The following is a 19,674-nucleotide window of genomic DNA, read 5'->3' as shown; positions in this document are numbered from 1 at the left end:
TGGCGATATGGTATCCCTGTAAGCCGCAGGGAATCGCTGAAACAGTCAAGGACCGGAGCACCACCACCACAAAAGGGCGGAAAGTCGGGAAGGACTGGCTGGACCGTGCCAGAGCAGAGGCTTCGCGCACACACAACTCTTGCCAGCAACGGGCAGTCTCACCCAGCGCGACACGAGTAGGTTCGAGAGGCACGATGGAGCAAGCGGCGCAAAGAGACGCTACGATAGCGAGATGGAGGGCCGAAAAGAACAAAAATCAGGAAACAAAAAATGTGAATGAAATGCACTAACGTAACACAACTGCTCGCTGCTCGGTGGAGGAGCAACACAGCGCGCGGCACACACTGTCAGAGCGAATCGGGAGGAGAGAGAGATGGGAGGGGGCACAGGTGAGAAGAATGGGATCCATGTATTATGTTTGCCTTTTCAACGTGTGCATACTCTGCCACACAGCATCAGGCCAAACGACGCGCGACCCATCGGCCTGCCACAGGGCCCATCGCGCGGCGCACGGCAGCCGCACACACGCTCCACAGTAATGCGCCGACCCAGTCCTCGGAAAGCATGGTCCCTGCCGGAAGACAAAACTCTACCCACCCCACTGTGCCGGTCGCCACCTCGTGCATCTCCCTCACGGTGGCACTCAGGCGTCACACAGCAGCAGGCAGTGTGCGAGGGCCGGGCGACATATACGTTCGGATCGCTCCGACGCGGCGCCATCCAGGGCATGACTGCCGACAGCAGCAGCGATGCATCTGACTTCCCCACGTCGTAGGCACTCGGCCCTGCGACCGCCAGAGCTGGTCCGGCGTATGGCAAGCATAGGGGCTGCTCGGCTTTCTCCCACACGTGAAGTGGGCTACTGGACCCTGGACACCGGGATGAGCCGACCCCCCCCCCACGGAGGAGGAGGGGTGAAGTACTCGGAAAGCACAAGAAGCAGAGGAGAAAAACAGCGAGAACAAGCGAGAGGAAAAAAAACGAAGCGGGCGATAGGAGCCGCGAGCCAACGCGGCGGTGCCAAGGTCAAGGCGAGCCATGCTCAAACACGCAGACACAAGATAGCGAGCAAGCGAGGAATGGAGGGAGAGAGGCGAAGAAGACACGGAAAGATGGGAGCCCAATCACGTCCACAAGTGTGTGTGCGTTACCGGTCGAATGAGGTGCACAGATTTTACCACTTGCGAAAACAAATGGGACAATGAAAAGGGCGTAAGTCACACACTTACGCTCTCGCGTGCGCCCCCCCTTTCGCGGTGTTGGAGCTCTTCGATTTGCCCGTCTGCAGCCGAGCACACCAAAGGCACGGTCTCCTGGAGCAGGGCGGAGGATGAGGTAGACGTGAGTCAGAGCGGGTGGAAGCGGAGGACGCACACCGCGCAGCACAGCAGTAGAGCACAGAAAGAGAAAGTCGCATGTCAGAGGAGGCGGCAGATGAGTAGGGAAGAGGGATCCACCGAAGATGATTCTCCTCGTGCCGCAGGAGGACGCCTTGGGTGTGCTGGCGTGGGTGTTTGCCTATGTGCGCTTGGGGCCGTCATCCGCCTGCACTTTGTGACGTTTGGTGCGTTCTTCCGTTGGAGAGAGCTCACGTGCTGCATTGCACTGTGTATGAGCCGCCGCAAACGTCGCCCACGGAGAAAGATAGCGAAGGAAAGGATAGCAGAGAGCAGTTCAAGGAGCAGCCGTGACAGAGCTAGGCACAAACTGCGACCCCACGTGCCAGCGTGCTGGTTTACGTGAGGTTGAGTGTCGCACCGGGTGGGAAAGGACAGGCGCTACAGGGCAGTGATAGACACTACACACACAGACCGGAGTAGAGCATCTGTGTGTGGTGTCGGGGGTTCACAAAGACATCACAAAAGGTGCACGAGTCCGAATGCGTGAGAAGCAAAGCCACAACCTCCTAGTCCGCCTGCTTCGGAGGAGAGGGCGACAAGACAAGCGCACCGAGGCGTTCAATCTGCGCCTGCTCGCTGCGTTTCACCGAAGGCAAAACGGAGAGAGGCATGCGTGGGTCATGCCCAACGCGCGCCCCAGCGAGGAGAAACACCTGCCCATGCAGATGCATCTCGTGCGCCAACAGTGCGACACCCACACACCTTCCTGACTATCAAAGCACGGAACCCGGAGGGAGTGGGGCCGATGCTCCGTTGTGTTGTTGCGCTCCATCTCTGTCTTAGTGCACACCTCCGGCACACACCAACGCCCGACACGGACGCCTTGAAAACATGACAATAGTAATAAAAGATGAAAACAGAGGAAACCACCCGCCGGCGATACATCAATCAGCGAGACACACAGCCGCACGCACACAGTGGCATGATCGAGACAATCACGCCCACACGCAGGAATCCGTCTCACTCGGTCGAAACAAAGGAACACAAAGCGCTTGTCGAGCAGGCAAGTGCGGCCGCTCGACGGCGTCACCGACCCCCTATAACTTTAGGTGGGAGAAGCGGCACTGCCCCCTCCCCCCACACACACCAACACCTTTCCTCTTTCGAAAAAGGACGGACGGGTGACTGTCACACGCAAAACGACGCCTGTTCCTCTGCTTTTCATTTTTTACCTTCGCCGACGTAGAGGGGGCGCGCCAGACTCTCCCCGCCTCATGCTGAAGCGTACCAGCTTGCTTGCACGTCATAACACAAAGACCCATGACAACCACCACCGAAGGGCACGGAGAGAAAAGGGCAGAGTTACGGAAGGTCCGTTGAGTGCTGCCGCACGATGCACACAAGCTCTACTCCGCCTGGGGCCGCTCCTTGACGACGCAAATACCCTCCAGCACCGTTCCAACAGGGACGTACTTGACGTCAGCGCATTCCACCTTGTCTGTCGCGCTGAGAAGCACCGGCGTTTTTTGAGTTTGAAAGCCGGTGATAGCCTTCGGATTGCCCGGTAGGGCTACCGTGTCGACTGGCTGGCCGACACGCACCAATACCGAGTCCACAGGCTCCATGTCCTCATTGACAGCCATCATCATGCGTGGGCTAATGGACGGGGTAATGGCGTAGAACATGTAGTGGCACTCACCAAGCAGCGTGTTTGACAGGTCCAGAGAGCTGTGGAGCAGACTTAGCACACCCATCAGTGCTGTCATATTCACCACATTGCTGTCATTCTGCAGGCAGGAGAGGGTGAGGTGGCCCTTACCCATCGCGCAGAAACCTTCGGCCAGGCGCACCGCAAAGGTTGCGCCAGCAAAAATGGGTTTCTGGTAATAGGAGGAGAGACTGTGCAGCTTCGTGGCGACGCGGGCGTTGTTGCTTCCAGCCGCGACGATACCCATCGCCGTAATGGCGTTGGTGGCCGTCGGCAGGTCCGAGTCGTGGGCGAGTCGATTCAGCGTCTCCACAACCGGCATGTTGGGGTTGCCGGCAGAGAGGAGGGCGTAGACCAGGGGCACTGCGCACCGTCCTGACATAGGGTCCTTTCCTTTGCTAACGGTATCCGCCAGCAGCGAGTGAATGATGGCCCGCTTGGTCATCTCCATCCCGAGGTCCTCGCCGACCGCCACGAGACCGATGCCGAGCACAGCCGCTGCCTTGTGATTCAGTGGGGCCGTCTTCTCCTCCTCCGGCTTCGCTGCTGCCTCCTCGTTGGCGTTGCCCTCCCTTGCCTCGTCCTCGTTCTTCTCCTCGTCATTCTCCGGCGCCTCGTCGTTCTCCGCGATGACGTGGAAGAGGCTCTGGATGACGACGACGTTGCCCGTGGCTGCAAAGGCGCAGCTCCGCACCACGATCTCCGTGTAGCGCTGGATAGCCACCGGCAGCGCGCGCGTGGCGTCGAGAAGGGTGTCCGCGGCCTCCTGGCGCCCCAGGAACATGCAGCCGAGCGCCAGGATTAGATACCGCACACATGGCTCCTTCAGCTTGTTCTCCGGCACCTCCATGAGGCAGTTCATCATGGTCTCGGAGATGTCCTCATCGGCAGAGGCCACGAACACGGTTGCGAGGGCGTAGGCGGCCATGCACTGCACCAAGAGTTTCTGCTCCGAGTCCGCCAGCAACGGAATGAGCAGCTCCTTGACGTCCTCCTTGCGCGTTCCGGCGTAGGCGTAGCCGAGGCCGAGAATCGCACCAATAGCCACCTCTGTCTCTCGCGCGTTGATTTGCTCCGAGAGCAGCCCTAGCGCGGGGTCAAAGGGATTCTTCACGCCACACATGACGATGCCAGAAGCGAGGCACGCGCCAGCCTTCACGTAGGTGCTCTCTGAGTAAAAGTACTTGTCAATCTGCTGCAGGCCCTCCGTGTGGTCCCACAGGTGCAGCAGGCCGAGGGCAGCTGTGGTGGAGATGATGCGGTCCTCTCGCTGATCGAAAAAGAAGGCTGGGGTGTCGGAGAGGAACTTGTCTGTGCCGTAGCCGCAGTTGGCCAGTCCACTCACAAACGCGCAGACCAAGTTGTTCTGCAGGTCTTTCGGGCCGCTCTTTTCATCTGGGGACATCTTGAATACCTCCTCCACAGTCTTAGGAGCCATGGAGTCGAACTCCTGCGCCGTGTGGCGGTACAGCTGCGAGAGACCCATATTGCCATTCGCGTCTTGCAGCAGCTCGTCCTCCTCGTCATCCAGATCAAGGAAGCACTTCTGCCTGGCACACAACAGCGCCATCTGCAGACGCTCCGGCTTGGTTTTGCACTCACTGAAAAGTTCCGCGACGAGGTCGCGGTCGTTCAGCCTGAGGGCGGTGAGCGCGGCATCTGGATAGGCTTGCATCTTCTTGTAGATATCGTACACCGTACGCAGCGCCTCGCTGTCCGACGGGCGAGTCAGGTACTTGCTGATTGCCGCGATATAGTTTGCAATTCGCTTGTAGTTCGACGCCTCGACAAGCGGCAGAATGCGCGTGACGCCGTCAATCTCCATCAGTAAGTCGATCGCCGTCGCTTCGTCTTGGTGTGCCAGCATGTAGGACACGATCTGGTCCACGAAGCCGTTCAGGTAGTCGGTCGACTCCTTGTTGGTGGGCCGCTCGCGCCACTCCTCACCGATGGCGCCGGCGAGAAAGCGGAGGTACTCGTGGCCCCACTGCGCCAGGTCGTTCTTTGTGCCCTTCAATTTGTGCTCCAGCAGTGTGCGGCCGCCGTTGTTGGACTCCAGCGTCATGGAGATAAAGGAGAGGAGGTCGTGCAGACGGCGCGAAACAGATGGGCTCTGGGAGCTCTTGAGCGCCGCCTCCAGCTCCGGATACAAGGCGCGCACGTGCTTCAGTGGTGGTGGCACGGCGGCCAGACTGCCGCTGCTGCTCGTCCGAAGCAGATCTACCAGGCGCTCCACCGCGATCTTGGCGATGTCGACGTCGCTGTCTGCGGCTCGCGCCACAAGCAGCTCCACTTCCTCCTTGATGCGCATGTCCTCCTCGCTCATCTTGCGCTCGTTCTCCTTCTTTTTTTTCTCGTTGATGGTGGCATCCTTCTGCGGGTCCTTCGACGGCACATCGACCGCCACCTCCTCTCCCTTGGAGCCCATGGCTGGCGGATCTCTATGAAACGGAAGTGTGCCAGGTAGGGAGTTGCAGAGGTTGCGGTAGTCTATACGAAGACAGTCACGCTCTCCTCGGAGTGGTGATGATGCGCCGGGATGCGGAACAGTTCGAGTGAGGGAGAGAGGCTGGGTGGGTGTGCGCGAGATACGAGCACGAGTAAAGGAGAGGCGTGATATGAAGTGAGCCGAAAATCACACGTGTAGGTCGAGTCAGCCCCCCCCACGTAGACAGCGCATACACCGTGACACACACGTACACGACGGGGCAAGCAGCAGTTTGCCGAAAGAGAGAGAGACAGACCGAATGTGACACGTGCAGGGGGAAGGGGAAGCTGGCGGAGAGTGGAAGCGTGAGGGGGATGCAGCTATGAATCCTTCTATAACTGCACCATCACACCGGTTAGGAATGGGCTCGACGAGGGGGCAGAACAGAGCGGAGGAGACATGGAAAGAGGGTTGAAAGGCGAAGAGGATGCCGTAGCGTGAAGATCGTCGTGACCGCCGTGGAGATACGTCAACGCAGGCGGAGGCATCCAGGGCGGTCACGACGGCATTGAAGGAGAGAGAGGTCCACCGCGGGTGTGTGTGCTCAGAGGTGGCGTGCGTATGCGCACTGCACTCGACCCGGCGTGCGCGACGCCAACGCGCCTGAAAAGGTGAAGGCGTTCGTGTACATGAGTGCACGGCTCCATGTGCCATGCAGAGCGCCATGTACCACACCAAAGTGTGCGCGCATCCGCTGCGGGAAGGAGGCGGGTTCACACGGGGTCCCACACCCCTCCCCCCTCCCCCCTCGTGCGCGTGGGGCGCGTGGGAGAAGATAAAAAGAAAACGGATTGCCAAGGGAGTGCCAAGTCGAGTGTGCGCGCGAGCAGGACGACAGAGCGCGCAAGCTCGAAAGAAGAGGAAGCGCCATGTAATGGCGATGGTGCAAGGGAGAGGGAAGGGCAGGACAGCGCGCCTTCTCTCAGTACATCGTAGGCGACAAAAACGGAAGAGAGCGAAGCAAAGGCATCGGCGCCCCGCACACGTCAGCGCGCAGACGCGCCTTGAAAAAGGAACACACATGTCAGAGAGACAGCAGAGATGCGACACATTTCTCACCATCCCTCTGCACATAGCCGGCGGACACACACACACACACACACACACACGCACGAACCGTACCGCTAACAGCGCCACCGCCATCTCCACTCGAGTTTACCGTCCCCTCACGTCAAGAACTGCGAGAGCTGCCGGACGACGGAAGAAAAGTATACGCAGTTGCTGTCAGCCGAATGTTGACCTTGGGCAGGGAACTGTATGTTCAGGAGCGCCTGAAACTCTGTTATCTGCTGCACCACACGTTCCTCCTCAGAGCCGACGGACAGCACACCGAGGCAGTTGCACAGCAAGAGGTTGAGGAAGTGGAAGACGATCCCCGACTGGCGGTTGCAGTTGTACGTCAGCCCTCGGTTGCAGCAGAGGGAGAAGAAGGAGGAGTGTCGGATGGAGGAGATGTAGGGGTTGTACAGTACGCCGCTGTACACGTAGACGAGCGGCTTGCCGGTGCTCTGGTTCACGCAGGAGCCACTCTTCTCGTCCCACACGCTGCCGCTAAAGACACGGGCGAGCGCATGCGCGGAGGCCTGCGTGGTGAGCCCAAAGTCTACGTCTACACCCCATAGCCGCGTCTGAGGAGAGTGGGAGGCGTCGCCCTCGGCATCGACTTCGGTGGTGACCACGAAGTCGAGGGACAGGTAGCCCATAATGTGCTTGCGATACGCTGCCTGGCCCAGGCTGAGAGAAGCGCCGCGCACCGCCGTATACGGCACACTGGAGCGGTACGGGAAGAGGGACCCCATCGCAGTGAGGGCCGGCGCCAGAAGTGGCTCCACTACCGACTCTACCCGTACCTCCCCGGACGGGGCGACAAACACGTTTGCCGTGACGGAAGTGCAAAGGCCGGGCAGGACGGCCTCCACACACCCGCCCACTTCGTCAAACATGGCGAGGTACGCGTCCCAGTTGGGGTAGCTGCTTGGGTGCACGAGGCGCATGCGCTTCGCTCCGTGCACCTCCAATTCATGAAACACCGCTGCACTCAGCGCGGCAGACGACGCAGCGTCAGCGGAGTCAGACGCGGAGCCCTCGTCTTGCAGAGAAGTGAGACGGTTCACGTCGAGGTATGCGTGGCCGTGACTTCCAAACTCGTTCTCCAGCTTGACCAGCCATCGCTGCACTGCGCGACGCCCAACGATGAGGCTTGTCAACGAGTACAGGAGGTCCGCTCTAGAGCGCAGCTGCGCCGCGCCAGGAGGCGTCAGAATGTCCGCAGCCGCGAGCAGCCGCCTGCAGCCGCTCTTAGAGCCGTAAGCCTGCACAAGATGCGGCTCTGACGACAGCATGGGTATGTTCAGCTGCGTGGCCAACGTAAGCTCTTCTGCTCCAACGACGCCGGGCAAGATGTAGGCGGGCTTGCCGGTACACAGGGCAGAGACCAGCTTTAAGAGACGCGGAGAGAGCAGCACCATACGAGTGAGACTCATTCCAGCAGGAAGACGCCGCACGTTTTCGGGCACCACGAACGTCAAGCGGCCGGCTACGTTTGAAACGCCGTTCTCGGCAAGCAGACTCATGTAGTATTGCTGAATCTCCGTCTCCGGCTTCACCGGGACCACAAAGATAAGCTGCACATGGGGGTCCGCTAGCGTGCTCAGCCGCGTTAACTGCCCCAGCTGCCTCGCCTCGTAGAAGGGTATCTTCTTTGCTTGGTACGTGGGATACGAGAGGGAGGGAAGGTGAACGATGACGCGGCGGCCCTCCTCAATGCGCGGCCACGCAGCCTTGAATTCCCTCATCGTTTCCTGCCACTGCGTCATGCGGGTCTCGCGGATGGAGCGAATGGTGCGACGCGTCAAGCGGTGTGCGCGGTACATGACATACTGTCGCTGAATGGCAATAGCGGCGCGGGTGCCGATCAGCAGGTGGATGTAGGCGATGCGCTGCCGGTACATGCGCCACGTGGCCTGGATCTTTGTAGCCGCCACTTCGTGGCGCTTGGGGCCGTAGCGGTAGGGACGAGATGCATCCATGAGCAGCGGGAGCACCTCTTCGGCGTTGTTGATGCATTCAAGCATCTCCGTTGCGGAGATTAGGTCGGGCACCTGATAGGAGGCCAGCTGGGCGAGTTGCTTACCATCCACATAGGCCATCTCAACACCGTAGCTCTGCAGCATCTCCTCCAGTACCTCGATGAGGCCGTCTACCTCGCCCCAGCTCGACGCGTAATGTCGCTTGAAGGAGGCAAACTCGGGCGTGTTGCGTAGCGTCTTCCCCTTGCGTATAATAAACTCGTGCATCGAATACCAGTCGAGCAGCTCGGTGTAGGTGCGCGCGTCCTCTCGCGCGGGACCAGCGGCATGGAGCGGGTTGGCTGCAGCAGCAGCCAATGATTTAGACGGACCAGAACCAGACTTCAAGGGGGGGCTGGCTTTCGGAGCCGCCACAGCATGCACGGTGGAACGCTGCAGACGTCTCTCCTGCGCCTGCGCCACATCCCAGTCCTGAAGCTCGTTCAGGCCTAGGGAGGGGGGTATTTTGGCGAGTTCTTCCATGTCCAGCTTGTAGTCGTGGATAGCGTTGAAGCCGGAATTCTCCGTCATCACTTGTGGACGGCGCTGTCGCTTGTCGGCCGCCCTGTGCAGCTGCATCCGCTGCGATCGCATGGGCCCGTCCGTCGTGAGCAGTGGCTCTAGGTCTATTTCCGGACCGATAGCACCTCTCTCCAGCAGCTCTAGCAGTCCCTTTGACTGTCTTCTTATGCCCGGCACCCTGCGAGGCGCTCTGACGAGGGGCGCGCCGTCCCTCTTCGACAGGTTCGGCAGACGCGCCGATGACGGGCTCACACGAGATGAAAGCGTGTGTGGTGCCTCCATCGCTGCCTTTGTCGGTGGAAGGAAACTAGAAGAATGCCAGCGAGCGCCGTGGGGGGGGGAGAGAAAACGAGGAGGTGATTGGATGCGGCAGCGCCACGCCCAACCGCGAAAACAAAAAAACGCCCTTTTCGGTGGTGTTCGTGCTGTTGGAGCGGCTCGAACAGCTATTCCACGGCTGTACATGTGCCAACACGCACACACCCACATCCACACACGTGAACATAGCAACACAGGAGCGGGAAAAACGAGGAAAGAAGAGTGTGTGGTGACACACGTGAAACAGAGTATCAACAGAGAGAGAGAGAGAGCGAGGCATAGGTCGACACGCGGCGTGTCGTGAAACGCATCTTATTTCCCTCTTCAACCGTCGTGCCGGGAGGGAGGAAGGGGAAGGGCCAAAATGGTCTAGATCAAGAGTGAGGGTTGGGCTGCGGGGTGAGGGGAGAGTGTAAGTTGACCATTCTCACCACCACTCCGCCTCTCATCCCGTCCTTCTCGTGTATGCAAGCATCCTTGGGCTGTGGCGGTTGTGTCCTTGGAGGGGGGAGGGGGGCCATTTATTGCATGCCTTACACAAAGGCCTAGGAGGGCGCCTCAGACAACAACAACAAAAAAGACACCGAGACGTACACAGAGGTAGCGCACAACGCACCATGCGATCCGCGACGTCGGGCGGAGTCCCCCAACTTGTTCACCTGCTACCCTACGCTCACCGAGACGTGAAATCGCGGCACGCTTATTGCATGGTGAAATTGAGGTTGTCCTCCTCCGCGCCCTTCCGCACGGCATCCGCGTTGGGCACCACGGGGGCAGTTGTGGACTGGCCAATCGTGCGCATCTTTACACCGTCCGCATTCGGGTCCTTCATGAGGCCCTCACTCACCCGTTGCAGCTTCTTGCGCACCACCGCCACGGCATCGTACACAATCTGCAGCACCGGTAGCACCCCGGTCGACTCCACTGTGAAGGTGAAGTCGAAGTAGCCCATCTTGTTCTTCTTCTGCCGCACAAACACTAGCGGCTCGGGAAGCCTGTCGAACGGGGGCTCCTGCGACGTGCACTCGCGGCAGAAGATGCAGGCGTCCTCGTCTTGCACCTCCACCTGGCCAGTGCGCTCGACAAACCGAAAGACGTTCCGCGGACAGCGGGCCACCCACTCACGCGCTTTCGCCTTCCCGAGGGTCTGGAACCCGTTGAGGTTGAGGATGATCTCAGGAGCGTAGCGCATCGCCACCGTCGCCACTGGCATAAACTTGGCGTGCGTCTTGGCAATGTTCTTGCGAATTACGACATGCAGATCCAGCACCTGGCTGCGTCCCAGCGTGACCAGCCAAATGCCATGCTCCTCCGCACTCACTGGGTACACCTCAGCGTCATCGATCTGCAGAGAATCGCCAATGAACACCTGCTTGCTATGCTGGTTCGGCGGGCACTGCACCTTCAGCGAACCGGTGATCTGGCAGTCTGGGCACCCGCTCCCGCCACAGCCGCAATCTTGCGGAAAGTTTAAGCGCTTCGCCTTCCCGGAGAAGAGCGGCACAAGGCCAAGCCGGTGAGCGATCATCTCATCGGGCAGCACCGACGTGTTCTGGCGGATTGTCACGTACTCAATGGCGAGCGTCGGAATCTCCGCCAACATGACACGCCGCAGCGCGTTGGCAAAAGAGCTGTCCACCTCGTTGAGCTGAAACGTGAGCGTCTCGCCCGCGGCGTGCTCATTTTTCACACACTCGACAATCTCCAGCCTCATGGCTTCGGTGGCAGGTTCACACAAGCGAAGGCAAAGAAAACCACGACGTCCGCGCGGTTGGCGTTCGTGCCTCTTTTCCCTTCTTGGGTAGCTCTTTGTACCTGCTGAGTGTGCCGGCTGAACGCTGATCGCGTCGCCCCTGCAGCCACACTCGGTCGACGACGCACGAAGTGAGCAACCACAGAACGAGAATCTCTAGAAGGCACCGGCACGGCAGTCCCCGATAGGGTGTGCCACACCTGTCCTACGCGCTAGTTGTGGGCGAGCGCCACGCACGTACTCGAGACAGCCCCTTGCCTGCCCAGTCGGAAGGCAGCAGCAGTGTGCAGAGCGTGCTTTGAGAAAGGGGAGAGATGGTGGAAGGTCGGAAATGCGGCTGTTGCGAGTGAGCAGAAAACTTGCAAGGAGAACCCAAGCAGCCTCCACGCAGCAAAAAAAAAACAAAGCCACGAGAACGGCGGGCGGCGGCGGGGGGGGGGCGATCTGCAGGCGCGCACACGCAGAGCACGGTCGCGCCTGTCCAGGTATCAGTGCTCCTAGTGGACCTTGACCGCCGCTATGCGTCTCTCTCCTTTTGGTGAATTCCACTTCTCCTGTAATTTCTCGCGACGCCGCCACGGAGAGCAGCACACGTGCGCGCCAACACCGTGGGGAGTGCCATGGGACGACATAGAGTCCGTGAAAACATCCATACGCGTGAGCGGTGGCGCAGTATCCAAGAGAGAGACAAGATCCAATTAGTGAAGGTGGCTGTGGGAAAAGACGATCCCCGGCGGTGCTCCTGAAACGCACGGAGGTGGCACACGTGAGCTACCCTTGCATGACGAGTGAGCAGAGGGGAGGGTCTACAAGAGGTCCATTCAGCAACAGACAAGACTCCCGGTCGCTCCAGAGAACATATGCTCGCCCGGCGAAGCAGGAGCCGCTGACAGAACCGTGAGCAGAGGCACTGGTGCACGCGCGCACACACGCAGAGTTTTTCCCCTCACGTTGGCAAGTGTACGATGGGCAGTCAGCATCTGCGGCGTACGCGGCAGCCGTCGCTTCGCTTCGAGGAACACGCCTCATCAACGCGAAATGGAACGGAGAGGAGAGAGGAGGGTTTGGGTGGGTGAGGGAAGCAATGATGTCAGATACATAAGATACACACACACAAACACACAATACACGCAGGCACACAGGCCTTGTAGACACAGATAGAGAGACACACATATGCAAGCACTCCTCATCTGCGGTTCTATGACACAGGGCAACGGAGGGGTGCAAAGAGAGCGAGAGAAACACACACGCAACGGCGCAGCACACAGTTGCCGCTACGCACCGCCTCACTCCTTGAGTGTCAGGTAGAGTTTTTTCAGCTGCCGTGCCTCCCAACGAGCGGTGTTGCGCGGTGATGTGTCCTGCTTGGAGGGATCAGGGTGGATGAAGGCGAAGACCTTCTCGCCATGTAAGTCGGCTTGGTCAAAGAAGAAGAGGATCTCTTCAAAGGAGGAATCCTTCAGAGAAACCATGTGCTTCGCCAGATTCATGGCCAGCGCGAGGAAGCACCTCTTGGCGTAGAACCACGTGTCTGTCATGATCTTACGGTCGTATGGCTCCAGCGACTTGATGATGCGGGAGATGCCAAACTCGAAGTTCCCTTTGGAGCAGTAGAGGGTTCCGATGACCAGGTTCACGATGCACAAGTGCAGCGGCTGCTTGGAGGGGTCCTCGTAGGTTAACCGCTCCTCCGCTCGCTCGATGCGGCGCATGATCTCCTCCGCCTGCTCATTCTGCGCGGTCATGATGTATGAGACGCACAGGTTCGCGAGCACAATAGCGCTGCAGTTCAGAATGTTTTCCCGGTTCGCCTCCACCACAGGCAGGTAGTACCGAATTGCCTCCTTGAATTTCGTCTCCTGCATGAAGAAGACATGCGCCACATTCTGCTTCCATACGTCGTTCTCGGAGCAGAAGTCGGCCGACTGGCGGAAGAGCTGCTCGACCATCGGGTAATTCTCCATCTCCCAGTAGATGTTCGCCTGCGCCATGAGAACGGGGATGTACTCCTCCAAGGTGACGTCATAGGTCCGCACCGCCGTCTTCGCAACCGCCGCGTCCTGGCTTTGGTCAGCCTCCTGAATGCGGCGCGTCATGTTGCGCAGCTGCTGTACCATCTTTTGCGTGAGAATGTCGAACTTGCGGTACGCCTCCGCCGGCGAAGTCTGGGCCGTGATGAGGCCATCGAGGAAGTCGTAGAGCGATTGATTGTTCTGCGAGAGGTACTGCCACGCAAGGTGCGGGTTCTCGGCGAGCACGTCCGCGGCCAGGTCGTAGTACTGATACTTGCAGTAGAAGAGAAGCAGATTCTGAAACGTCTCTGGCGGGAAGGGCGGGTTCTGCAGGAGAAAGTTGAACTTCTTGAACGCGTTCGTCGGGTTCTCGTCCATGTTGATGAGAGCGGTGTTGTGCAGTGTGACGGGGTCGAGCTCGGCATCGGTGCGGGGCGGCATGTCCGTCAGCGCCTCCTTGGCGGCCTGCATGTTCTTCGAGGCATACTCGATGGCCGCCTTGAGGTTGAAGGCTTCGATAAGGGCGGTCTCCCTCAGTAGCTGTGTGTTGCCCACGGAGCGCGCCTCGCCTCCCTCGGTGTTCGTGCCAATGTTCAGCTCCGGGTGCCCTTCGACGCCGCGGTCGATGATCTCAGCCAAGTGCCGCAGCGCCGGACCGTACTGCTCCATCTTGTAGTACATGAGCGCCATGTTGTACGTCAGCGCCGCCGAGAAACCGACGGCGTTCTGCGCCTCCTTGAACTTCTCTAGCGCCTCCTCGTAGCTGCCCTCCTTACTCAGAACACAGGCCCGCAGAACGAGCATGTCGGTGTCGGTGTCCGGGGCCTGCTCGAGGAACGACTTTGTCTGCGGGATGTCCTCCTGCTCATACGCGATGGCCGCCTGCATTTTGTTGAGTGTGGTCTGATTTTGTGGTGAGGTGATCAAGGTACACAGACGGTTGCTCTCTGCGTAGGCGCCGGCCTTGTAGAGGGACTGGGCGTAGTACACCCGGTACTCTTCAATGTTAGGGCAGATCTTCGTTAGCTGCTCGTAGAGACTGGCCGCCTCACCGTAGTCGCCCATCATGTAGCAGCAATATGCCATGAGCGACACGGCTGCGCGGCTGCGCGGGAACTCCTCCAGCTGCGTCGCCAGCAGCTCCACGGCCTCTTCGTACTGGTGGTCGCGGATGTAGCCGTATACAGTGGAGGTGAAGGTGCCCTCCTGCACCTGTGCCTGGATGCGGCCGAGCGTGGTGCCGCCACCCATCGTCGTCGTCGGCCGCATAGACCCAGCATGAGAGGAGCCTGTGGCGGAGAAGGCCATCCCCGTCGGCGGCGGGGCCATTCCGGTGGTGGGGCGCAGAGACATCGTTCTGTTGTTGTCGCAAACGGAGGAGCAGACAACGGATATGACGCCAAGAGAAACGGTCAGAGAGTCGGAGGGTGAGTAGGGGGACAGGTGAGCGGTGCCTGAGTGGGCCGGTGTGTGTACAACTATATACCGCCTTCAACTATGCGGGCTGAAGGGGGTAGCCAAGGCACAAGCGGGGAAGAGGTTGTACGGGAGAGACGTCGAGCGAGGGGCGTGCATTGTACGAGGGCAGCCACGTGCAGCGTAGAAGGCAGACGTGGACAACGAAAGGAGGAGAGGGAGCGAAAAGTTGCACGAGAGAACATAAGCAAAGATGAGCGCTGCACATCCATCACAAGAGCGAGAACGCAGACCGCCACTTGGTAATGCCCTTGGGCCTGCATCGCGACTCTCGAAGGTCGGGTCGGCGTGCAATATGTGACGTTGTATTGCTAGGCCAACACCCTCTATGTGGACTGCGACTGCGCTCCGTCAACATCGCCATCGCCCTTGAGCCCCTCCCCCCGCCGCTCCCGCCGCACTCCCCTCCATGAATCTGTGCCCACACCTCCTATGCACCCAGAGGTGGCACGGGACCATCTATCGTTTAGGTGCTCTGGATCGTACACACATGGAGGAGCGAAGAGAGCGGAACTACGGCGCACGCGTTCCTGTCGGCTGCTGTGCTGACTCCTCGCCCACTGACCGGCTCACGCAGTTTCCCGTTTTGTATTGGGCACGCTGTAGAAAAAAGAATCGCCCGCATCCGTTGGGTATAGCCACAGCAAAACGTCATGAGAGAGAAAACAGAAAGCAGCGCCGCTGTTCGCGATGCGGTGAGAACGTCTGCCTCATACGAGAGCCACGCACTGCTCGTCCTTGCGCTTTCGGGTGGCCATTTGAACGAACAGCAGATGTTTCCCTTCCAGGTTGTAGTAGCGGTGCCAGACAACCAGCATCATCAGCGCCACCCCACACGTGTGCAGGCTCAACAACGCAAGTACTGTGGAGGCTACGTTCGCAGTCGCCACCGCGGCAGGGAAAGCACTCGACAACGACACCCGCTCCAGCGCCAGGGCAGCTGCGGCGCTCTGCACCGCCGAAGCAGTCTGGGTGATGGTGCTGTTGCCAGTGATGGTGGGTGGGGCCAGCACGACACCCTCAAATGCATTCGTGAAGGCGAGCAGAAAGACGGTTGCGATGCGACTGAGTGACTCCATCGGTGCCGTGACCAAGGCGCAGAGTCGCCTTGTCCACGACGCCATCGGAGTGGCGCGACCGAAAAGAATAGCATCCTCCTCGACCACATCCTCCTGCGCTAGCTCAAGCACGTCACGCACGCTGTCGAGCAGCAGACGCAGCAAGGTGAGCAGAATAGCACACAGCCAAATCCCGGCATCCGAGCTCGCTGCTGTGGTGTCCTCTGCAAGCGCCGGTGAAACCGCCACGCCGACCGCTCCCCTCGTGAAGAAGGCTGCTACCAGCGATACAAGACCCAGCGCGCACACGCCGAGCAACATGACGAGCACGAGGCGCTTCTTTCCCACCGTGCCGGCGCTGGCGATGTGCATTGGGGCAAGGAAGGACGGCGCTGCAAGGACAAAGGCCAGGAGGATCGCCCGCGCTGCCGCCGACAGGCGGGGCGCACAGCCCAGCGTGAGAAGCAGATGAAAGAAGGCAACCACCGCTGCATGCGCGTAGCAGTGCAGCGCACGTACGACCAGGAGCGCCTTCATTGACCGCCGTTGCCATGTCTGCCGCACAAAGCCCTGAAACTCCATCATCGTCGCGTCGCCAAACCCAAAGATGGAGCGCGAACTGAGGCTGCACTCTTCTCGTGCCGCGCTCGGTGCTTCCTCGCCATAAGAGCTGCATCGCCACCGTTGCAGACCACTAAAGGCGCACACGGCCGCGCCGCACAAGAGGAGAAGGCACCAGTGGAACCCGCGGAGCGGCTTCCTTTTCGGAGAGGAGCCGTCGTACAGCAGGGCGGCGACAAGCGCCACGACCGCGGCGCCACCCGATGCCGCACGCGACGCCAGCTGCACCAACCTCTCCTCCTTTGGTCGCTGAGCTGTCATTTCGCGCGCTAAGTTTTGAGCAAAGGCGGTACAGCGATCGGACAAGACACCGAAGACTGCGGTCGCCAATGTGAAGGACACAGCGGACGGGACGAGGGGAAGTCGCAGCACCCACCACGACAACCCAAACACTAACGCGAAACGATGCTCATTCGACGCCAAACGCTGCCGTGGTGTCAGTCGACACATGCGCGCGACTACAGACGAGAAAACAACGACGCCAGCTCCATCAAGGATACTGCCAACCATGTACACCAGCTGGGCTGCAACAAGCACACACAGGCCTAGCTTGGAGATGCGTAAGCGCCATTCAGGAATGTCGGTGAAACTTGTCGTTTTCCCCTTGCGCGTATCCACGATAAGCAGGAAACCGTGTACGTAGTATTCCATGAAGAGCGCCGCGAAGACGACGTGCAGCGACTGCACAACAAAGCTGTGAGTCCCGAGCAGCAGAAGGCCTCGCCGCGTGCCCGCAGCCATCTCAAAGGGGGGAGGAGGCGGAGGAGAGCGATTAGGAAGAGGGAAGGTGCGCAGAGCGCGAGAGGGGCTCGTGAGCGCGTCCGTCTCCCTGCCTGCAGGTCCGCCGTTAGAGAGTGAGGGAGCAACAGAGGAAAAAAACTGTGTTCTCCACTTTAGAAGTCAATATGCTGCTGTTCCGTGCAAGTGCGTGCGCGTGTGTCTCTCCCGGTCTCTGCCGCATTAGCTGACGCCACCCCCTCCCTGTGCAAGCCGCAGACGGCGAAGGATGTGAGGAAGACTTCACGCGAGAGACAGGGAGAAGGTGACGGAGAAGATCGCACGACAAGCGGGAGTCAAACGATGTAGCGAGGCAGAGACACAAAGATACACCCATAACTGCACACGCAATGAGCGAACGAGGCAACTCCGCGGCGGCCTGAGACACAGGCACCCACACGTACACACGCACGGATACGAAAAGGAAAGAAAAAATTATGTCCGTGCGCGCATGTGCAGGCCCACGGGACACCGGTGGACTGTTCGGAGACACGAGCGCGTGGGGAATGAGGGGAACCAGAGAACGCGAGGCAGAGAAGAGCAGCAGAGACACGTTGCAGAGAGGGAAGGGAAAGGTGCACGGCACAGTGAGCGTGCGCGCTCGCGCAGATGTTGTTGGGCCTCGAAAAGGCGGATCCCCTCGCCCGCGCCGACCGGTTCATGGAGAGAGGAAAGCGCAAGGAAACGAGAAAACACTTGATGGAGGAGTGTAAGGCGGGCCGGATGAACCTGGCGTCCCCTACCGTTTGTATGTGTGTGTGTGCTTAGCAGCCTTTGAGTACACAAAGACACGCCTACGCGCGCACACGCACAAAGAGCGGCGGCATCCAAGACGCAGACAGCAGGGGAGACGGACATCAACACAAGTAAAGGCATACACACGAGCACACACGCATGCATATCGATACACATGCATAGAGATGTGCACACCTGCATACACACTCATGGGCACCTATATCTACATGTGGGCCTGTGCCTATCCATGCGTGTGTACGCTCGAAAGAGGGGGAAGGGGAAGGGAAGGAAGGGACGCAGCAGAACGAACACACCGGTGGCAAGGCGCACGCGATCAAGCAGACGCGCCGACGTTTTCGTCTCTTCAGTCGCTGGCGAAGGCACGTGTGCGTGAACACCCTCGTTACTTCGCCACCCTGAGAAACAGGAGAGATGGAAGAGAGAGGAGAGGGGGTTACAACGGGGCCATATCCGGCAGGCGTAGAGCACTGATACATGCATATGCCTGTGCTTGTGTGGTGCCGAGATTTGGGAGCCACCCGTCCTTCCCGCTTCTGCCCCACCGGGTGGAAACGTGAAGAGGGAAGGGGTCAGATGGGTGGACCCTGCCCTGGAGACCCAGACAATAGAAATAACGAAGGTGTCGTGAGGTCCCTGGTGTCGCTCCTCAAATGAACGTTACATGTAGCAATGACTGGTGAAGTAACGATCGCGTTGGCACAGAACAACGAACGGAGGAAGAAACTCGATCGCCCCCCTCCCCTCCCCCGATCTCGTCCCACCGTTATGTCCCCGAGAACAGCGTGCAGCGACTAACGATGGGGACGAGCAAAGGACAGGGATCTTGCGTCATTTCTTCCCAAGGACGGGTGCACACCTCCTTGTTGGCTCAGCGGGAGGTGAGGAGAGAGCGCGCGAGTTCATTGTTAGCATTCAGTGCCCCAGGCACGCCTTCACCATAGCGCCCGTGCACGTGTCTGTCAATGAGCGTGGTGAGAGGGCACACATCATACACCACACCACAGGGAGACACAGGCTCAAAAGAGAAGATAGTCCGCTGCAGTCGCGACTGTTCTCGCCTTGTGAGCACTGCCAACGTACACCTCTACGTGAAGAGGGGAGCCGACATAACGAAAAGGGGAGACAGCGCCGGCGTCCCCACCGCCCACAGAGGCACACACACGCACATAATCGGGTGCGGGCTGCGTGATCAGTCTTCGTCTGCCTTCGTGCTCTGGCGCCCAGATCACAGTCACGGAGTGAGCATCCTGCACGAGCGCGTGGCGTATGCCGCCTGGGAGCCGCTGGAGCTCACCTTTCTTCGCATCGAGGGATCCAAATCTACCGCCCCCGGTCTGGTAGACCGGATCGTGCGAGAGGCATGCGGGTGGGCGAAGCTGGGGGTCGGGGGTGGGTGGAAGGCTCTACACACACGAGTGCCCCCCGCCTCGCAGACCTTCAGTTGCTTTGCTTATTGCTGCTGCTAAGTGGCTAGTTGACTAGACATCTGACCATGCCACATCTTTCTGCAACGGGCAGCGTGAGGGGATGGCCGCGCCCTTGTCAGAGGCCCAGTCCCTTGGAGTGCCCTACTTCTCTTGAGTGGCTCGCTGACGGCGATGCCGAGGCGTCATCCTGCGTTCGAACGGCCTCGAACGTAGGTTGCCGGGAATAGCCCAGGTATCGCCACACCGTTTGGACCGCTGTACGTCTGGCTGGTCGCACCATGCCCTCCTTGAGGGCCCCCCGATCTGCACCAGACGGTGGGCCACTGCTCCGCGTACGAGGGCCAGCTTCG

At 59.7% G+C, this 19,674-nt stretch overlaps 5 protein-coding genes across 5 annotated transcripts; all 5 read right to left on the bottom strand.

Annotated features, from left to right (window-relative positions):
* Positions 1 to 2,746: 2,746 nt before the first annotated feature.
* Positions 2,747 to 5,476, bottom strand: LMXM_08_29_0120 (proteasome regulatory non-ATPase subunit,putative; the record flags this gene model as incomplete). The annotated part of the gene is made up of 1 exon (XM_003872502.1): positions 2,747 to 5,476. The coding sequence occupies one exon, from the start codon at positions 5,474 to 5,476 to the stop codon at positions 2,747 to 2,749; it is 2,730 nt and encodes a 909-aa protein (XP_003872551.1).
* Positions 5,477 to 6,702: 1,226 nt separating this feature from the next.
* On the bottom strand, positions 6,703 to 9,198 carry LMXM_08_29_0130 (conserved hypothetical protein; the record flags this gene model as incomplete). Its single annotated transcript, XM_003872501.1, has 1 exon — positions 6,703 to 9,198. The coding sequence occupies one exon, from the start codon at positions 9,196 to 9,198 to the stop codon at positions 6,703 to 6,705; it is 2,496 nt and encodes an 831-aa protein (XP_003872550.1).
* Positions 9,199 to 10,144: 946 nt separating this feature from the next.
* LMXM_08_29_0140 (DNA-directed RNA polymerase I-like protein) lies at positions 10,145 to 11,158 on the bottom strand (the record flags this gene model as incomplete). The annotated part of the gene is made up of 1 exon (XM_003872500.1): positions 10,145 to 11,158. One exon carries the CDS (start codon positions 11,156 to 11,158, stop codon positions 10,145 to 10,147), a length of 1,014 nt encoding a protein of 337 aa, XP_003872549.1.
* Positions 11,159 to 12,483: 1,325 nt separating this feature from the next.
* Positions 12,484 to 14,562, bottom strand: LMXM_08_29_0150 (conserved hypothetical protein; the record flags this gene model as incomplete). Its single annotated transcript, XM_003872499.1, has 1 exon — positions 12,484 to 14,562. One exon carries the CDS (start codon positions 14,560 to 14,562, stop codon positions 12,484 to 12,486), a length of 2,079 nt encoding a protein of 692 aa, XP_003872548.1.
* Positions 14,563 to 15,395: 833 nt separating this feature from the next.
* LMXM_08_29_0160 (conserved hypothetical protein) lies at positions 15,396 to 17,105 on the bottom strand (the record flags this gene model as incomplete). The annotated part of the gene is made up of 1 exon (XM_003872498.1): positions 15,396 to 17,105. One exon carries the CDS (start codon positions 17,103 to 17,105, stop codon positions 15,396 to 15,398), a length of 1,710 nt encoding a protein of 569 aa, XP_003872547.1.
* Between the last annotated feature and the right edge of the window lie 2,569 nt (positions 17,106 to 19,674).

The sequence above is a fragment of the Leishmania mexicana genome, chromosome 8 (genome assembly GCF_000234665.1).
Source record: "Leishmania mexicana MHOM/GT/2001/U1103 complete genome, chromosome 8".
NCBI classification, from domain to species: domain Eukaryota; phylum Euglenozoa; class Kinetoplastea; order Trypanosomatida; family Trypanosomatidae; genus Leishmania; species Leishmania mexicana.
This window is presented reverse-complemented; position numbering and strand designations above follow the sequence as displayed.